The sequence below is a fragment of the Borostomias antarcticus genome (assembly GCF_949987555.1).
Source record: "Borostomias antarcticus genome assembly, contig: scaffold_240, whole genome shotgun sequence".
Lineage (NCBI taxonomy): Eukaryota > Metazoa > Chordata > Actinopteri > Stomiiformes > Stomiidae > Borostomias > Borostomias antarcticus.
Genome location: NW_028175875.1, coordinates 99,584 through 119,824, shown reverse-complemented (window position 1 = coordinate 119,824; position 20,241 = coordinate 99,584). Strand labels below are relative to the sequence as shown.

At 52.7% G+C, this 20,241-nt stretch overlaps 1 protein-coding gene across 1 annotated transcript in view; it reads left to right on the top strand.

Annotated features, from left to right (window-relative positions):
• Window positions 1–1,976: 1,976 nt before the first annotated feature.
• The window catches only part of LOC311329100 (teneurin-2-like), a gene marked incomplete at both ends in the record, with an annotated part of 117,124 nt that continues 98,859 nt past the window's right edge, over window positions 1,977–20,241 (top strand). The window contains one exon of the mRNA XM_084462984.1: window positions 1,977–2,099. Coding sequence (XP_084319110.1) covers window positions 1,977–2,099 — 123 coding nt within the window. The remainder of the gene's footprint in view (window positions 2,100–20,241) is intronic.

Genomic DNA, 20,241 nt, shown 5'->3' with positions numbered 1-20,241 from the left:
GCCACTTGGGAGAAGAGTTCTTAACCGTCCCTGAAGATGTAGCCTCATTGGTCAGAGTCAATTGAGGATGACCAATCGTACGAGGAGCCCGTCTGTAATCAGTGTTTATTCTTAGTGTCTTCTCGCCTCATTGGGCAGCTTTTTATCCAATCAGCATATGATAATCGAGACCTTGAGAGTCCCAGTGCTGTGAATCTGGAGATTCTGAGAGAGGACAGAGAGATGGAGGGAGGAGGGAGGAGGGAGAGATGAGAGAGAGATGGAAGGAGAGATGGAGGGAGGAGGGAGAGATGGAGGGAGGAGGGAGAGATGGAGGGAGGAGGGATAGATGGAGGGAGGAGGGAGAGATGGAGGGAGGAGAGAGAGATGAAGGGAGGAGGGAGAGATGGGGGGAGAGATGGAGGGAGGAAGGAGAGATGGAGGGAGGAGGGAGAGATGGAGGGAGGAGGGATAGATGGAGGGAGGAGGGAGAGATGGAGGGAGGAGAGAGAGATGAAGGGAGGAGGGAGAAATGGGGGGAGAGATGGAGGGAGGAAGGAGAGATGGAGGGAGGAGGGAGAGATGGAGGGAGAGAGGTGAGTGAGCAGGAGGGAAATGGAGAGAGGAGCAGGATAGGAGAGGGAGAGAAAGAGAAAGGAGTGGGAGAGGAGGGGAGACAGAGAGACACTCAGAAGAGAGAGAGGAGAGAGGGGAAGAGAGAGAGGAGAGGGGGGGAGAGAGAGAGGAGAGGGGAAGAGAGAGAGAGAAGAGGGGGAGATAGAGAGACACGTGGGGAAGAGAGAGAGGAGAGGGAGAGAGAGAGGAGAGGGGGAGAGAGAGAGGAGAGGGGGAGAGGAGAGGGAGAGAGAGGAGAGGGGGAGAGAGAGAGGAGAGGGAGAGAGAGGAGTGGGGCAGAGAGAGAGAGGAGAGGGGGAGAGAGAGAGAGGAGAGGGAGAGAGAGGAGAGGGGGAGAGAGAGAGAGGAGAGGGGGAGAGAGAGAGAGGAGAGGGAGAGAGAGGAGAGGGGGAGAGTGAGAGAGAGAGAGGGGAGAGAGAGGAGAGGGAGAGAGAGAGAGGAGAGGGGGAGAGAGGAGAGGGGGAGAGGGGGAGGGGGAGAGAGAGAGAGGAGAGGGAGAGAGAGAGAAGAGGGGGAGAGAGAGGAGAGGGGGAGAGAGAGGAGAGGGAGAGAGAGAGGAGTGGGGCAGAGAGAGAGAGGAGAGAGAGAGGAGAGGGGGAGAGAGAGAGGAGAGGGGGAGAGAGGAGAGGAGAGGGGGAGAGAGAGAGAGGAGAGAGAGAGAGAGAGAGAGAGGAGTAGGAGGGACAGAGAGGGACAGAGAGGGAGAGAGAGAGAGGAGAGGAGAGGGAGAGAGAGAGAGAGGGGAGAGAGAGAGAGGAGTAGGAGGGACAGAGAGGGATTGGAGGACATTGATTTTCCTGGGTTTAGATTGAGGAGTTGCAGCCGGGAGCAGCTGAACAGAGATCAAGGTGACACATTAACGCAGAGACTGCCCACGGCTGCACACACACACACCAACACACACACACACACACACGCACACACACACACACACGCGCGCACACACGCACAAACACACACACACGCACACACACGCACACACACACACACAAACACACACACACACACACGCACACACACACACACACGCACAAACACACACACACACACACACACCACAGCACGGTTTGTGAAGTGCATCCAGATCTAGCTCTTGAACTAAAGATTGTTGCCTTTCGTTCCTGCTGGTAAAGACCTGCTGATCTCTCTCTCTCCCTCTCCCTCTCTCTCTCCCCCTCTCTCTCTCTCTCTCTCTCTCTCTCTCTCTCTCCCTCTCTCTCTCCCTCTCTCTCTCTCTCTCTCTCTCTCTCCCTCTCTCTCTCTCTCTCTCTCTCTCTCCCTCTCTCTCTCTCTCTCTCCCTCTCTCTCTCTCCCTCTCCCTCTCTCTCTCCCTCTCCCTCTCTCTCTCTCCCTCTCCACAGCCCTGAACCTGTTGGGTTTAACCTGGAGACTCCGCCCAGCGGACAGTCACCTGGTGACCCCGGCCCTGAGCACCGGCCTGCCTGGCAGCAGCGACGTGGCCACAGTGCCCTCTATAGGCCGAGGTGGGTCATGACACCCACGTACTTGACATTCACACCCGCCTCGGGTCTTATCTGCACAGACACCTTGGAATTACTGTCTGTTCAATAAAAAAAAAAGATTAATTAGATTAGTTAATGAGCTACAACGCACCTGAAGAATTATCTGCAGGGACTGAAATGTATAGAATTAACAATAATGTTACAATGTTACAGTATCAAACTTGCATGCTACGTTGATCATGAGTGAAAGCTGTGTATAACAGGCACAAGCCACAAGCACATCGCTAGAGACGAGAGAAGCCCTTGGGGCTTCCGACCTTTGACCTATGACGTTTCACACCAGACCAGACGCGTGAGAGTTCACAACCCGGAGCACAGTGATTTATAGATGTACGCGCTGTGCTACAGTAGCTTCTGCATGTGCTGCTACATCTAGAGCAGTCTGGAACAATCTAGAACAAACCAGAACGATTCACAGCATCTCAGAGGGAGGAGCTAGATGGCACCATAAGATTAACCAGCCAGTTACAGAGGGATCACCAGCGACTTTGTTCCAGCTAGAACCGGGAGAGGAGGGCGGTCTAGTTTGTTCTGGTTAGAACAGGGAGAGGAGGGCGGTCTAGTTTGTTCTGGTTAGAACAGGGAGAGGAGGGAGGTCTAGTTTGTTCTGGTTAGAACAGGGAGAGGAGGGCGGTCTAGTTTGTTCTGGTTAGAACAGGGAGAGAAGGGAGGTCTAGTTTGTTCTGGTTAGAACAGGGAGAGGAGGGAGGTCTAGTTTGTTCTGGTTAGAACAGGGAGGGGAGGGAGGTCTAGTTTGTTCTGGTTAGAACAGGGAGAGGAGGGAGGTCTAGTTTGTTCTGGTTAGAACAGGGAGAGGAGGGAGGTCTAGTTTGTTCCAGCTAGAACAGGGAGAGGAGGGAGGTCTAGTTTGTTCCACCTAGAACAGGGAGAGGAGGGAGGTCTAGTTTGTTCTGGTTAGAACAGGGAGAGGAGGGAGGTCTAGTTTGTTCTGGTTAGAACAGGGAGAGGAGGGAGGTCTAGTTTGTTCTGGTTAGAACAGGGAGAGGAGGGAGGTCTAGTTTGTTCTGGTTAGAACAGGGAGAGGAGGGAGGTCTAGTTTGTTCTGGTTAGAACAGGGAGAGGAGGGAGGTCTAGTTTGTTCTGGTTAGAACAGGGAGAGGAGGGAGGTCTAGTTTGTGTCACGTGATAGTGGGAGAATCAATGGCCAGCTACTGAAGTAGCACTTCTCATCAATACTCCCAGAATCCAGTGAACTAGGTATCCCCCTTTACCACACAACAGGCAGACCAAACGATTAGTGAATAAAACTCTGATCTTTATTACATCAATATAAATATACAATTCATAATTTCACATTTAAGATATGGGCCCTAAGGGATGCCTATATCTCGGCCTGAGGCTACTTCATCAGACAACCTCTCCTGGACATGGCTACCCACTACAATCTCTGCCCTGGTCAAACAGGTGAGTACACTCCAAACACAATACCTAGTTAACAAGGGCCTAGCAGGCAACACACTAAAAATGGTACACTGGGGACAGGGGTAAGTCTGGGGACCTAGGACACTACAGTGCTCCTGCCAGGGCGCTACAGAGGGCCGGAATTCCACAGACAGTAAAAATCAAATACACTCAATGTTAAGTCTCACACAGGGATCACTACACACAGTTACCACTAAATACCTTGCTCAGGGAGACTGGGTTACTTCACTACAATAGGCTATCATTTCACATGCTAGAGGTTACTCCACTACAAACGGTGTCTGGGATGGATAGACTACACTGAGTCCTCTAGCAGGCACTTGGTCTAGCGTCACACCTCCCTATGCTACCCCCCCCCTCATTAAATGCAAGGTAAAATAGCCTACTAGGCCTACACAGAAAGCAAGTCGGTGACGCACTCCAAAAGCATTCACTCGTGTATGGGGGCAGTTGGACCTAGCGGTCACCACTCTGGAGGTAGGCTATATCTGTCTGTAGTCCTCAGAATCCCGACTATGCCCTCTTCCTCTTAGGCCAATAAAACAGGAACGACTATGGAACAGTCTTGAACAAAGATTTGGGAGATAAATGTTTAGTTCAAGTATACCGGGGCCAGGCCGGGAGATTTTCCCTCCACTCCCGGGTGGCCCAAACTCAAGTGTAGGCTATCCTGGTCACTCACGTCTCTGTCGTGTGGTGGCTATTGCGCACGCATCCAATTGCTTAGCCTCTGCTCCTGGGGTGATTGCTGGTTTCCTTGGGTAGGCTACTTATCCAACAATGAACACAAACGGCAAATTGAGTACGTAGTCCTCACGGATCACTTGGGTACGTTGTCCGGTTTAGGTGAGAAGACTGTTTGAGTAGCCTACGGGCCCGTCTCCGAACTCCAATCAGTCCACCCTGCCGTCCAGTCCTCGTTTAGTTAGGCGTATGTCTCTGCCGGCGCGTACACTGTCCGTTCTTTTTCTTGTCCAGCCGGTCCTCTCCCCTCTTCAAACAGCCTCCAGCCAATCACCTGGTACCTGTGGAAGGCTGCACACCTGGCTCCACTCATACAATCACCACTCATACAATCACCACTCATGCAATCACCCACCATTCATCATTCACTCAGCACATATACCCCAGCCCGTGACACTCTCCCCCCCTTTCATCAATGGCCGTCCCGGCCATTACAACTGTCTGAACCGTAAGGGCCGCATACCAAAGTTACTACGCCGAGACCGGCGGTGTCCAATAGGTGGTTCCTGAACAATGGCCAGCTCCTCTTCCTGAACTGCTACATCAGTTAGCCCAGGCCCACCCCTCAGACTACTCAGGTCTTCTACCAGACCGGGACCATCTAGAATAGCTTCCTGGTCCATACTCAACCTATCTGGGCTTGGGGGTATACCTACAGGTTCGGCCTGCTCGGCCAGAGGGGGCCCGATGGCTAGGGCTGATTCGAGCTGGTTGACAGGGGGTACCTCACAGGGAGGGGAGGATGCTTCTTGAACAGCTGGTTCGGGGGTAGGCAGAGGGAACAAGGGGAAGGCCGGGGCATGGGGTTCTAGGGGCTCATTCGACAAGACTGGCTCTCCTTGGTCTTCTGCAGGGGCCTGGATACCCACCGGGCAGGGGCGTAGGTTGTTGCGGTGGAGGGTACGGACAGGACCCTCACGCCCCTCAGGGCGAATGATATATACGGGTTGGTCGGGTCGTGGTTGCCCAACCACCACCTGGGGTTTCGGGACCCATCTGGGAGCCAGCTTCCCTTGGGCACGGCGCCGGAAGTTCCGCACCAGAACTCGTTCCCCTGGCAGTAAAGGCAGTGTCCGAGCCCCTTGGTCATGCCGTGCCTGGTCCCAGGCCTGCCGTCTGGTAGCATTAGTCTTTACTCTGGCATAGGCGGCCATCAACTGTCGATGGTGGCTCTGGACCCACCCTTCCACTGTGTCCTTCTGTTGGGGGGGTGATACCTCGTGCAGCATATCGACAGGTAGCCTGGCATGGCGGCCAAACAAGACAAAGTGAGGAGTCATACCTGTGCTGGCGTGGGTGGCGTTGTTATAGGCCTGGACCAGGAAAGGCAGCTGGTGGTGCCACTGGGGCTGAACCTCTGGGTCTAGGGAGCTCAACAGGGCGATCAATGTCTGGTTGAACCTTTCGCAGGCCCCGTTCCCCTGGGGGTGATAAGGTGTAGTGCGGCTCTTCACACAGCCGTACATATCACACAACTGCTGCATTAGGTGGGACTCGAAGGCGGCCCCCTGGTCTGTCAAGAACCGCTCAGGGCATCCAAAGGGCTGGATCAGGGCTGACCAAAGAGCCTTCACCGTACTCATCGCCGTCTGGTCTTTGGTGGGCACTGCGAAAGCATAACGGGAGAACAGGTCGGTGATTACCAAGATGTACGGGTATGTATCATTCGGACGGCCTAGAGCTAAATAGTCCAGCCCCACCACCTCAAAGGGATAACTACTTTGGATTGATTTCAGCGGCGCACGTGGCTCGGGGCCCGCCTTGCTCACGGTGCACGTTGAGCACTCTGCAGTCCAGGCCCGCACCTCCTTACCCATCCCAGGCCAGAAAAACCGTCGGCGGAGGATGGATAGCACCTTCTCTGAGCTAGAATGGCCGGCTGCCTGATGGTACTCTCTCCAAAGGGCCTGGGTTCGGTCGGCCGGCACGACCAGTTGATGGACTAGTGTCTGGGTGTCAGGCTCTTCCATGCTCCGTACCAAGAGGCCCTCACAGATGCTCAACCGCCCCCACTCCTGCAGCAGATAACGGATAGACAGAGGTGCTTGGCAACGAATATTCGGCGGGGGTGGCTTACCGGATTCCAACCAGAGACAGACCTGTTGTAAGCCTGGGTCCTGTCGTTGCCACAACCCCCAGGTATTAGTACCCGGGCCGGCCGAGTCCATAGCCACGTCTTCCCTCGTTCCGTCCTCCAAGTGGACCGGTGCACCAACCACCTGGACCGCCGCACTCATGGTCCCAGGCAGCCTGGACAGCAGGTCAGCATTCTGGTTTGTGGTACCTGGACGATATTTAAGCACGTAGGAATAGTTCGCAAGCTGGGCCACCCACCTCTGCTCATGTGCTCCCAACCGAGCCGTATCCAAATGCACCAGGGGATTGTTATCAGTGTAGATGGTGATCTGTGCCCCCCAGAGATAGTCTTTAAACTTCTCTGTCACCGCCCACTTCAGTGCCAGGAGTTCCAACTTGAACGAGCTGTAATTCTGATCATTTTTCTCTGTGGGAGACAGACTGCGGCTGGCATATGCAATGACCCGTTCTTGGCCCTCCTGCACTTGTGACAGTACTGCCCCCAAGCCGCCCAAGCTGGCATCAGTGTATAGCTTGAAGGGTTGGGTGAAGTCGGCGAATGCCAGGATTGGGGTCTCCAGCAGCTTCTGCTTCAATTGGTCAAAAGCCTGCTGGCAGGCTGGAGTCCACGCCACTGGGGCAGAGGAGCGGATGGTGACGCCTTGGGATACCTGGTGCAAGGGGCCGGCAATCCGGCTGAAGCCCCGAATAAACCGTCGGTAGTACCCTACAAACCCCAAGAAGGAACGCACCTGCTTCACAGTGGTGGGGATCGGCCAGCCCCTGACAGCCCGGGTCTTTTCGGGGTCTGTGGCAACCCCTCGTCCACTCACTATGTGGCCCAGGTAAGAGACCTCCCTCCGAAACAGCCGGCACTTCCCAGGCTGAAGCTTGAGGCCATGATCCTGGAGGCGTTGGAACACCCGCTCTAGGTGGTCTAGGTGACTCTGGAAATCAGGAGAATAAACAATCACATCGTCAAGGTAAATGAGCAGGTGGTCGTGTACTTGCCCTCCTAGGCACCGTTGCATGAGCCTCTGGAAAGTAGCTGGCGCATTACACAGTCCAAAGGGCATCCTCTCGAACTGATAGAGGCCTAATGGTGTAGTAAAGGCTGTTTTCTCTTGGTCTTTGGGACACATCTCCACTTGCCAGTAGCCACTATGGAGATCGAGGGTGCTGTACCACGCTGCCTGCTTCAAGCTGGTCAGGGACTCCTCAATTCGGGGTAGGGGGAAAGCGTCCTTATGGGTGACCGCATTCAGCTTGCGGTAATCGACGCAAAACCGCCAGGATCCGTCCTTCTTGCGCACTAGGACCACTGGTGCAGCCCAGGGACTGGAGCTCTCCCGTACTACCTTGTTGTCAATCATGGTCTGCAGCAGTGTCCGTAATTCAGCGTACAGGTTAGGCGGGACTGGCCGGTACCGCTCGCGGATGGGGGGGGCTCCTCTTGTTGGGATCTGATGCTGGACCACCCCAGTGCGCCCAAAATCTTCCTCATGGGCAGCAAAGACATGTGTCCAGCGCTGCAGTAGGGCAGTCAGTTGCTGTTGTTGCTCTGTGGTGAGCCCCTCCCCCTCCAGTTCCAGTGCTGGGTGGCCAGCCGTCGAGGTTCCCTTCACAGGCCGTACATCGACCTCCACGATCCCTGGCTCAGTGTCTCTCAACACCAACTGATTTGCCCCATGGATCTCCTGGGGGTCCACTAGGGACACGGTGGCCAGCACCTGCTTCTGGGGGATCTGCACAGGATAGAGGTGTGGGTTACATATACGGAGGGGCACCTTACCTCCGCGAGCCCAGCTCAAGGTTCGGCCCACTCGCCAATGACGTTCCCCATCTTCCGGGTCTCCCAGGAGGTCCTCCACCAGAACAGGGCTGTTGCTGCGGCCCAGGGCCTGGGGCACGCAGGCCCAGACCACGATTTCGGACTCAGGGGGCACGTGTACAGGGGCCTGCCTCGAAAGTTTGGCCACCCCTCTGGTTTCCTCCTCTGGGAGGGTTCCCTGCACCCGCTGGCAGAGGGCGAACGCCTTCTCCCACGCCTTTCGTGCAGCGGCAGGGACTGTTGACTTGAATGCCTCTTGGCCGGGGTGGCCCTTCTGGAACAGACCCTCCCAGCACTCAGAGATCACATTCATGCCCAGTAGTCCGTATTCGGTGCTAATACACTCATCTTTAACAATCATGACACGCCGGCCAGGTACCTCAATGCCTCCGACGGTGAAGTCCAACACGGCATAACCTACGAAGGGGATCTGCAGTCCATTGGCGGCTCGGAGGGTCAACCAGGGGAGGTCTTCAGCGCCCTGGACCCCTTCACCCCCGAAGTAGCGCTGGAACAGCGACTGGCTGAATAAAGTCACTTGAGAGCCAGTGTCCAGTATACAGGGCACACTTTTACCACGTATAATGACCTCAACTTCAGGGCAACGGCCCACTATGGCCGGTGTCTCTAGGGCTGCCGCCGAGTCCCTCGCCCCAGTCACTCGCCCTGCTGTGACCGGGAACGCCGAAAACCCTGGGAAGAGGCTGACCTGCGGGGGCAGGAACGTTGGAGGTGTCCCGCCTCGCCACAGTCCCGGCAGATGGGGCGGCCCTGGTCATCCCACCGGAAGTCACTGGGTTCACGACTGCTCTGTTGTCGGCGTTGGCCAAACGGTGGTGCGCCAGTTGGTCGATTCCATTGAGGTGCTGGCGGCTGGCCCGGCTGGGGGAGTGAGAGTTGGCCCCGGATCTCGTCGATGATCGTCTTACTCAACTGAGTTACTTGGTCCTGGAGTTCCTGTTTCAACTCTGCTCTAAGAGAGTCCTTGAGTTGTTGGAGGCTGGATGGGGATGGTGCTCTAGGAGTGGGGGGCGGGGCTGTCGGCATGGCCCGAGCTTGACAGGCCACCACTTCTTTTGCCGTAGCCTGTTCCTCCCCTTCCAGAAATCGGGCCTCAGTGCGAGCAGCGTCAAAAGTCATACCAGGTGTTCGCCGTAGGAGGCGCTGTAACTCCCGTTTCACAAGACCATCTCTCAATCCTCTGGAAAATTGTGACCGCAGGGCTCCTTCTGCAGTGCCAACATGCTCTGGGGCCCTTGTCTGCCATCTATGAGAACATTCACGGAGACGGAGGGTGAAGTCATCAATGCTCTCCCCCTCTGCCTGTTTACAACTAAAGTACTCCTCTTGCAGTGTCTCTGTAGAGCGGTGGTCCCCATACTTCCTAGCTAGAGCTTTTAACATCCCTTCATCAGAGTCCCTAACTTCTTGGGGAAGTAGTACCGCTTCCCTATGGGCTTGGCCATCTAGAGCACTTAAGAGGAAATCTACTTTCTGCTGTGAAGTCAAAACCTGTGCCCGCAGAAAAGACTCTACCTGCGCCTTCCACTGGCTAAACTTGACTACTCCTCCCTCTCCACTAAATTTTGGGACCCATGAGGCTCCCATAAACCAAGGAATCATAACTGCACTCATGGCTGGGTGATTTAGGGGCGGGGGAACTACCACAGGGTCTGAACCTGAACTATGGGAAACGACATTCTGATCCTGATCCTGATCGGAGGCAGACATGTTGTGGGTGTTGGGGGATCCTGCCGACAACGCCAAAAATGTCACGTGATAGTGGGAGAATCAATGGCCAGCTACTGAAGTAGCACTTCTCATCAATACTCCCAGAATCCAGTGAACTAGGTATCCCCCTTTACCACACAACAGGCAGACCAAACGATTAGTGAATAAAACTCTGATCTTTATTACATCAATATAAATATACAATTCATAATTTCACATTTAAGATATGGGCCCTAAGGGATGCCTATATCTCGGCCTGAGGCTACTTCATCAGACAACCTCTCCTGGACATGGCTACCCACTACAATCTCTGCCCTGGTCAAACAGGTGAGTACACTCCAAACACAATACCTAGTTAACAAGGGCCTAGCAGGCAACACACTAAAAATGGTACACTGGGGACAGGGGTAAGTCTGGGGACCTAGGACACTACAGTGCTCCTGCCAGGGCGCTACAGAGGGCCGGAATTCCACAGACAGTAAAAATCAAATACACTCAATGTTAAGTCTCACACAGGGATCACTACACACAGTTACCACTAAATACCTTGCTCAGGGAGACTGGGTTACTTCACTACAATAGGCTATCATTTCACATGCTAGAGGTTACTCCACTACAAACGGTGTCTGGGATGGATAGACTACACTGAGTCCTCTAGCAGGCACTTGGTCTAGCGTCACACCTCCCTATGCTACCCCCCCCTCATTAAATGCAAGGTAAAATAGCCTACTAGGCCTACACAGAAAGCAAGTCGGTGACGCACTCCAAAAGCATTCACTCGTGTATGGGGGCAGTTGGACCTAGCGGTCACCACTCTGGAGGTAGGCTATATCTGTCTGTAGTCCTCAGAATCCCGACTATGCCCTCTTCCTCTTAGGCCAATAAAACAGGAACGACTATGGAACAGTCTTGAACAAAGATTTGGGAGATAAATGTTTAGTTCAAGTATACCGGGGCCAGGCCGGGAGATTTTCCCTCCACTCCCGGGTGGCCCAAACTCAAGTGTAGGCTATCCTGGTCACTCACGTCTCTGTCGTGTGGTGGCTATTGCGCACGCATCCAATTGCTTAGCCTCTGCTCCTGGGGTGATTGCTGGTTTCCTTGGGTAGGCTACTTATCCAACAATGAACACAAACGGCAAATTGAGTACGTAGTCCTCACGGATCACTTGGGTACGTTGTCCGGTTTAGGTGAGAAGACTGTTTGAGTAGCCTACGGGCCCGTCTCCGAACTCCAATCAGTCCACCCTGCCGTCCAGTTCTCGTTTAGTTAGGCGTATGTCTCTGCCGGCGCGTACACTGTCCGTTCTTTTTCTTGTCCAGCCGGTCCTCTCCCCTCTTCAAACAGCCTCCAGCCAATCACCTGGTACCTGTGGAAGGCTGCACACCTGGCTCCACTCATACAATCACCACTCATACAATCACCACTCATGCAATCACCCACCATTCATCATTCACTCAGCACATATACCCCAGCCCGTGACATTTGTTCTGGTTAGAACAGGGAGAGGAGGGAGGTCTAGTTTGTTCTGGTTAGAACAGGGGGAGGAGGGAGGTCTAGTTTGTTCTGGTTAGAACAGGGAGAGGAGGGAGGTCTAGTTTGTTCCACCTAGAACAGGGAGAGGAGGGAGGTCTAGTTTGTTCTGGTTAGAACAGGGAGAGGAGGGAGGTCTAGTTTGTTCTGGTTAGAACAGGGAGAGGAGGGAGGTCTAGTTTGTTCTGGTTAGAACAGGGAGAGGAGGGAGGTCTAGTTTGTTCTGGTTAGAACAGGGAGAGGAGGGAGGTCTAGTTTTTTCTGGTTAGAACAGGGATAGGAGGGAGGTCTAGTTTGTTCTGGTTAGAACAGGGAGAGGAGGGAGGTCTAGTTTGTTCTGGTTAGAACAGGGAGAGGAGGGAGGTCTAGTTTGTTCTGGTTAGAACAGGGATAGGAGGGAGGTCTAGTTTGTTCTGGTTAGAACAGGGAGAGGAGGGCGGTCTAGTTTGTTCTGGTTAGAACAGGGAGAGGAGGGAGGTCTAGTTTGTTCTGGTTAGAACAGGGAGAGGAGGAAGGTCTAGTTTGTTCTGGTTAGAACAGGGAGAGGAGGGAGGTCTAGTTTGTTCTGGTTAGAACAGGGAGAGGAGGGAGGTCTAGTTTGTGCTGGTTAGAACAGGGAGAGGAGGGAGGTCTAGTTTGTTCTGGTTAGAACAGGGAGAGGAGGGAGGTCTAGTTTGTTCCAGCTAGAACAGGGAGAGGAGGGAGGTCTAGTTTGTTCTGGTTAGAACAGGGAGAGGAGGGAGGTCTAGTTTGTTCTGGTTAGAACAGGGAGAGGAGGGAGGTCTAGTTTGTTCTGGTTAGAACAGGGAGAGGAGGGAGGTCTAGTTTGTTCTGGTTAGAACAGGGAGAGGAGGGAGGTCTAGTTTGTTCTGGTTAGAACAGGGAGAGGAGGGAGGTCTAGTTTGTTCTGGTTAGAACAAGGAGAGGAGGGAGGTCTAGTTTGTTCCAGTTAGAACAGGGAGAGGAGGGAGGTCTAGTTTGTTCTGGTTAGAACCGGGAGAGGAGGGAGGTCTAGTTTGTTCTGGTTAGAACCGGGAGAGGAGGGAGGTCTAGTTTGTTCCACCTAGAACAGGGAGAGGAGGGAGGTCTAGTTTGTTCCTGTTAGAACAGGGAGAGGAGGGAGGTCTAGTTTGTTCTGGTTAGAACAGGGAGAGGAGGGAGGTCTAGTTTGTTCTGGTTAGAACAGGGAGAGGAGGGAGGTCTAGTTTGTTCTGGTTAGAACAGGGAGAGGAGGGAGGTCTAGTTTGTTCTGGTTAGAACAGGGAGAGGAGGGAGGTCTAGTTTGTTCTGGTTAGAACAGGGAGAGGAGGGAGGTCTAGTTTGTTCCAGCTAGAACAGGGAGAGGAGGGAGGTCTAGTTTGTTCTGGTTAGAACAGGGAGAGGAGGGAGGTCTAGTTTGTTCTGGTTAGAACAGGGAGAGGAGGGAGGTCTAGTTTGTTCTGGTTAGAACAGGGAGAGGAGGGAGGTCTAGTTTGTTCTGGTTAGAACAGGGAGAGGAGGAAGGTCTAGTTTGTTCTGGTTAGAACAGGGAGAGAAGGGAGGTCTAGTTTGTTCTGGTTAGAACAGGGAGAGGAGGGAGGTCTAGTTTGTTCTGGTTAGAACAGGGAGAGGAGGGAGGTCTAGTTTGTTCTGGTTAGAACAGGGAGAGGAGGGAGGTCTAGTTTGTTCTGGTTAGAACAGGGAGAGGAGGGAGGTCTAGTTTGTTCTGGTTAGAACAGGGAGAGGAGGGCGGTCTAGTTTGTTCTGGTTAGAACAGGGAGAGGAGGGAGGTCTAGTTTGTTCTGGTTAGAACAGGGAGAGGAGGGAGGTCTAGTTTGTTCTGGTTAGAACAGGGAGAGGAGGGAGGTCTAGTTTGTTCTGGTTAGAACAGGGAGAGGAGGGAGGTCTAGTTTGTTCTGGTTAGAACAGGGAGAGGAGGGAGGTCTAGTTTGTTCTGGTTAGAACAGGGAGAGGAGGGCGGTCTAGTTTGTTCTGGTTAGAACAGGGAGAGGAGGGAGGTCTAGTTTGTTCTGGTTAGAACAGGGAGAGGAGGGAGGTCTAGTTTGTTCTGGTTAGAACAGGGAGAGGAGGGAGGTCTAGTTTGTTCTGGTTAGAACAGGGAGAGGAGGGAGGTCTAGTTTGTTCTGGTTAGAACAGGGAGAGGAGGGAGGTCTAGTTTGTTCTGGTTAGAACAGGGAGAGGAGGGAGGTCTAGTTTGTTCTGGTTAGAACAGGGAGAGGAGGGAGGTTTAGTTTGTTCTGGTTAGAACAGGGAGAGGAGGGAGGTCTAGTTTGTTCCAGTTAGAACAGGGAGAGGAGGGAGGTCTAGTTTGTTCTGGTTAGAACTTGGAGAGGAGGGAGGTCTAGTTTGTTCTGGTTAGAACCGGGAGAGGAGGGAGGTCTAGTTTGTTCCACCTAGAACAGGGAGAGGAGGGAGGTCTAGTTTGTTCCTGTTAGAACAGGGAGAGGAGGGAGGTCTAGTTTGTTCTGGTTAGAACAGGGAGAGGAGGGAGGTCTAGTTTGTTCTGGTTAGAACAGGGAGAGGAGGGAGGTCTAGTTTGTTCTGGTTAGAACAGGGAGAGGAGGGAGGTCTAGTTTGTTCTGGTTAGAACAGGGAGAGGAGGGAGGTCTAGTTTGTTCCGGTTAGAACAGGGAGAGGAGGGAGGTCTAGTTTGTTCTGGTTAGAACAGGGAGAGGAGGGAGGTCTAGTTTGTTCCGGTTAGAACAGGGAGAGGAGGGAGGTCTAGTTTGTTCCGGTTAGAACAGGGAGAGGAGGGAGGTCTAGTTTGTTCCGGTTAGAACAGGGAGAGGAGGGAGGTCTAGTTTGTTCTGGTTAGAACAGGGAGAGGAGGGAGGTCTAGTTTGTTCTGGTTAGAACAGGGAGAGGAGGGAGGTCTAGTTTGTTCTGGTTAGAACAGGGAGAGGAGGGAGGTCTAGTTTGTTCTGGTTAGAACAGGGAGAGGAGGGAGGTCTAGTTTGTTCTGGTTAGAACAGGGAGAGGAGGGAGGTCTAGTTTGTTCCGGTTAGAACAGGGAGAGGGGGGAGGTCTAGTTTGTTCCGGTTAGAACAGGGAGAGGAGGGAGGTCTAGTTTGTTCCGGTTAGAACAGGGAGAGGAGGGAGGTCTAGTTTGTTCCGGTTAGAACAGGGAGAGGAGGGAGGTCTAGTTTGTTCCGGTTAGAACAGGGAGAGGAGGGAGGTCTAGTTTGTTCCAGTTAGAACAGGGAGAGGAGGGAGGTCTAGTTTGTTCCAGTTAGAACAGGGAGAGGAGGGAGGTCTAGTTTGTTCTGGTTAGAACAGGGAGAGGAGGGAGGTCTAGTTTGTTCCGGTTAGAACAGGGAGAGGAGGGAGGTCTAGTTTGTTCCAGTTAGAACAGGGAGAGGAGGGAGGTCTAGTTTGTTCTGGTTAGAACAGGGAGAGGAGGTTAGAACAGGGAGAGGAGGGAGGTCTAGTTTGTTCTGGTTAGAACAGGGAGAGGAGGGAGGTCTAGTTTGTTCTGGTTAGAACAGGGAGAGGAGGGGTCTAGTTTGTTCTGGTTAGAACAGGGAGAGGAGGGAGGTCTAGTTTGTTCTGGTTAGAACAGGGAGAGGAGGGAGGTCTAGTTTGTTCTGGTTAGAACAGGGAGAGGAGGGAGGTCTAGTTTGTTCTGGTTAGAACAGGGAGAGGAGGGAGGTCTAGTTTGTTCTGGTTAGAACAGGGAGGTGAGGGAGGTCTAGTTTGTTCTGGTTAGAACAGGTAGAGGAGGGAGGTCTAGTTTGTTCTGGTTAGAACAGGGAGAGGAGGGAGGTCTAGTTTGTTCTGGTTAGAACAGGGAGAGGAAGGAGGTCTAGTTTTTTCTGGTTAGAACAGGGAGAGGAGGGAGGTCTAGTTTGTTCTGGTTAGAACAGGGAGAGGAGGGAGGTCTAGTTTGTTCTGGTTAGAACAGGGAGAGGAGGGAGGTCTAGTTTGTTCCGGTTAGAACAGGGAGAGGAGGGAGGTCTAGTTTGTTCTGGTTAGAACAGGGAGAGGAGGGAGGTCTAGTTTGTTCCGGTTAGAACAGGGAGAGGAGGGAGGTCTAGTTTGTTCTGGTTAGAACAGGGAGAGGAGGGAGGTCTAGTTTGTTCTGGTTAGAACAGGGAGAGGAGGGAGGTCTAGTTTGTTCTGGTTAGAACAGGGAGAGGAGGGAGGTCTAGTTTGTTCTGGTTAGAACAGGGAGAGGAGGGAGGTCTAGTTTGTTCTGGTTAGAACAGGGAGAGGAGGGACGTCTAGTTTGTTCTGGTTAGAACAGGGAGAGGAGGGAGGTCTAGTTTGTTCCGGTTAGAACAGGGAGAGGAGGGAGGTCTAGTTTGTTCCGGTTAGAACAGGGAGAGGAGGGACGTCTAGTTTGTTCCAGTTAGAACAGGGAGAGGAGGGAGGTCTAGTTTGTTCTGGTTAGAACAGGGAGAGGAGGGAGGTCTAGTTTGTTCTGGTTAGAACAGGGAGAGGAGGGAGGTCTAGTTTGTTCCGGTTAGAACAGGGAGAGGAGGGAGGTCTAGTTTGTTCTGGTTAGAACAGGGAGAGGAGGGAGGTCTAGTTTGTTCTGGTTAGAACAGGGAGAGGAGGGAGGTCTAGTTTGTTCTGGTTAGAACAGGGAGAGGAGGGAGGTCTAGTTTGTTCTGGTTAGAACAGGGAGAGGAGGGAGGTCTAGTTTGTTCTGGTTAGAACAGGGAGAGGAGGGAGGTCTAGTTTGTTCTGGTTAGAACAGGGAGAGGAGGGAGGTCTAGTTTGTTCTGGTTAGAACAGGGAGAGGAGGGACGTCTAGTTTGTTCCAGTTAGAACAGGGAGAGGAGGGAGGTCTAGTTTGTTCTGGTTAGAACAGGGAGAGGAGGGAGGTCTAGTTTGTTCTGGTTAGAACAGGGAGAGGAGGGAGGTCTAGTTTGTTCCGGTTAGAACAGGGAGAGGAGGGAGGTCTAGTTTGTTCTGGTTAGAACAGGGAGAGGAGGGAGGTCTAGTTTGTTCCGGTTAGAACAGGGAGAGGAGGGAGGTCTAGTTTGTTCTGGTAAGAACAGGGAGAGGAGGTTAGAACAGGGAGAGGAGGGAGGTCTAGTTTGTTCTGGTTAGAACAGGGAGAGGAGGGAGGTCTAGTTTGTTCTGGTTAGAACAGGGAGAGGAGGGGTCTAGTTTGTTCTGGTTAGAACAGGGAGAGGAGGGAGGTCTAGTTTGTTCTGGTTAGAACAGGGAGAGGAGGGAGGTCTAGTTTGTTCTGGTTAGAACAGGGAGAGGAGGGAGGTCTAGTTTGTTCTGGTTAGAACAGGGAGGTGAGGGAGGTCTAGTTTGTTCTGGTTAGAACAGGTAGAGGAGGGAGGTCTAGTTTGTTCTGGTTAGAACAGGGAGAGGAGGGAGGTCTAGTTTGTTCTGGTTAGAACAGGGAGAGGAAGGAGGTCTAGTTTTTTCTGGTTAGAACAGGGAGAGGAGGGAGGTCTAGTTTGTTCTGGTTAGAACAGGGAGAGGAGGGAGGTCTAGTTTGTTCTGGTTAGAACAGGGAGAGGAGGGAGGTCTAGTTTGTTCTGGTTAGAACAGGGAGAGGAGGGAGGTCTAGTTTGTTCTGGTTAGAACAGGGAGAGGAGGGAGGTCTAGTTTGTTCTGGTTAGAACAGGGAGAGGAGGGAGGTCTAGTTTGTTCTGGTTAGAACAGGGAGAGGAGGGAGGTCTAGTTTGTTCCGGTTAGAACAGGGAGAGGAGGGAGGTCTAGTTTGTTCTGGTTAGAACAGGGAGAGGAGGGAGGTCTAGTTTGTTCTGGTTAGAACAGGGAGAGGAGGGAGGTCTAGTTTGTTCTGGTTAGAACAGGGAGAGGAGGGAGGTCTAGTTTGTTCTGGTTAGAACAGGGAGAGGAGGGAGGTCTAGTTTGTTCTGGTTAGAACAGGGAGAGGAGGGAGGTCTAGTTTGTTCTGGTTAGAACAGGGAGAGGAGGGACGTCTAGTTTGTTCCGGTTAGAACAGGGAGAGGAGGGAGGTCTAGTTTGTTCTGGTTAGAACAGGGAGAGGAGGGAGGTCTAGTTTGTTCTGGTTAGAACAGGGAGAGGAGGGAGGTCTAGTTTGTTCCGGTTAGAACAGGGAGAGGAGGGAGGTCTAGTTTGTTCTGGTTAGAACAGGGAGAGGAGGGAGGTCTCGTTTGTTCTGGTTAGAACAGGGAGAGCAGGGAGGTCTAGTTTGTTCTGGTTAGAACAGGGAGAGGAGGGAGGTCTAGTTTGTTCTGGTTAGAACAGGGAGAGGAGGGAGGTCTAGTTTGTTCTGGTTAGAACAGGGAGAGGAGGGAGGTCTAGTTTGTTCTGGTTAGAACAGGGAGAGGAGGGAGGTCTAGTTTGTTCTGGTTAGAACAGGGAGAGGAGGGAGGTCTAGTTTGTTCTGGTTAGAACAGGGAGAGGAGGGAGGTCTAGTTTGTTCTGGTTAGAACAGGGAGAGGAGAGGGTCTAGTTTGTTCTGGTTAGAACAGGGAGAGGAGGGAGGTCTAGTTTGTTCTGGTTAGAACAGGGAGAGGAGGGAGGTCTAGTTTGTTCTGGTTAGAACAGGGAGAGGAGGGAGGTCTAGTTTGTTCTGGTTAGAACAGGGAGAGGTGGGAGGTCTAGTTTGTTCTGGTTAGAACAGGGAGAGGAGGGAGGTCTAGTTTGTTCTGGTTAGAACAGGGAGAGGAGGGAGGTCTAGTTTGTTCTGGTTAGAACAGGGAGAGGAGGGAGGTCTAGTTTGTTCTGGTTAGAACAGGGAGAGGAGGGAGGTCTAGTTTGTTCTGGTTAGAACAGGGAGAGGAGGGAGGTCTAGTTTGTTCTGGTTAGAACAGGGAGAGGAGGGAGGTCTAGTTTGTTCTGGTTAGAACAGGGAGAGGAGGGCGGTCTAGTTTGTTCTGGTTAGAACAGGGAGAGGAGGGAGGTCTAGTTTGTTCTGGTTAGAACAGGGAGAGGAGGGAGGTCTAGTTTGTTCTGGTTAGAACAGGGAGAGGAGGGAGGTCTAGTTTGTTCTGGTTAGAACAGGGAGAGGAGGGAGGTCTAGTTTGTTCTGGTTAGAACAGGGAGAGGAGGGAGGTCTAGTTTGTTCTGGTTAGAACAGGGAGAGGAGGGAGGTCTAGTTTGTTCTGGTTAGAACAGGGAGAGGAGGGAGGTTTAGTTTGTTCTGGTTAGAACAGGGAGAGGAGGGAGGTCTAGTTTGTTCCAGTTAGAACAGGGAGAGGAGGGAGGTCTAGTTTGTTCTGGTTAGAACTTGGAGAGGAGGGAGGTCTAGTTTGTTCTGGTTAGAACCGGGAGAGGAGGGAGGTCTAGTTTGTTCCACCTAGAACAGGGAGAGGAGGGAGGTCTAGTTTGTTCCTGTTAGAACAGGGAGAGGAGGGAGGTCTAGTTTGTTCTGGTTAGAACAGGGAGAGGAGGGAGGTCTAGTTTGTTCTGGTTAGAACAGGGAGAGGAGGGAGGTCTAGTTTGTTCTGGTTAGAACAGGGAGAGGAGGGAGGTCTAGTTTGTTCCGGTTAGAACAGGGAGAGGAGGGAGGTCTAGTTTGTTCCGGTTAGAACAGGGAGAGGAGGGAGGTCTAGTTTGTTCTGGTTAGAACAGGGAGAGGAGGGAGGTCTAGTTTGTTCCGGTTAGAACAGGGAGAGGAGGGAGGTCTAGTTTGTTCCGGTTAGAACAGGGAGAGGAGGGAGGTCTAGTTTGTTCCGGTTAGAACAGGGAGAGGAGGGAGGTCTAGTTTGTTCCGGTTAGAACAGGGAGAGGAGGGAGGTCTAGTTTGTTCTGGTTAGAACAGGGAGAGGAGGGAGGTCTAGTTTGTTCTGGTTAGAACAGGGAGAGGAGGGAGGTCTAGTTTGTTCCGGTTAGAACAGGGAGAGGGGGGAGGTCTAGTTTGTTCCGGTTAGAACAGGGAGAGGAGGGAGGTCTAGTTTGTTCCGGTTAGAACAGGGAGAGGAGGGAGGTCTAGTTTGTTCCGGTTAGAACAGGGAGAGGAGGGAGGTCTAGTTTGTTCCAGTTAGAACAGGGAGAGGAGGGAGGTCTAGTTTGTTCCAGTTAGAACAGGGAGAGGAGGGAGGTCTAGTTTGTTCTGGTTAGAACAGGGAGAGGAGGGAGGTCTAGTTTGTTCCGGTTAGAACAGGGAGAGGAGGGAGGTCTAGTTTGTTCCAGTTAGAACAGGGAGAGGAGGGAGGTCTAGTTTGTTCTGGTTAGAACAGGGAGAGGAGGTTAGAACAGGGAGAGGAGGGAGGTCTAGTTTGTTCTGGTTAGAACAGGGAGAGGAGGGAGGTCTAGTTTGTTCTGGTTAGAACAGGGAGAGGAGGGGTCTAGTTTGTTCTGGTTAGAACAGGGAGAGGAGGGAGGTCTAGTTTGTTCTGGTTAGAACAGGGAGAGGAGGGAGGTCTAGTTTGTTCTGGTTAGAACAGGGAGAGGAGGGAGGTCTAGTTTGTTCTGGTTAGAACAGGGAGAGGAGGGAGGTCTAGTTTGTTCTGGTTAGAACAGGGAGGTGAGGGAGGTCTAGTTTGTTCTGGTTAGAACAGGTAGAGGAGGGAGGTCTAGTTTGTTCTGGTTAGAACAGGGAGAGGAGGGAGGTCTAGTTTGTTCTGGTTAGAACAGGGAGAGGAAGGAGGTCTATTTTTTTCTGGTTAGAACAGGGAGAGGAGGGAGGTCTAGTTTGTTCTGGTTAGAACAGGGAGAGGAGGGAGGTCTAGTTTGTTCTGGTTAGAACAGGGAGAGGAGGGAGGTCTAGTTTGTTCCGGTTAGAACAGGGAGAGGAGGGAGGTCTAGTTTGTTCTGGTTAGAACAGGGAGAGGAGGGAGGTCTAGTTTG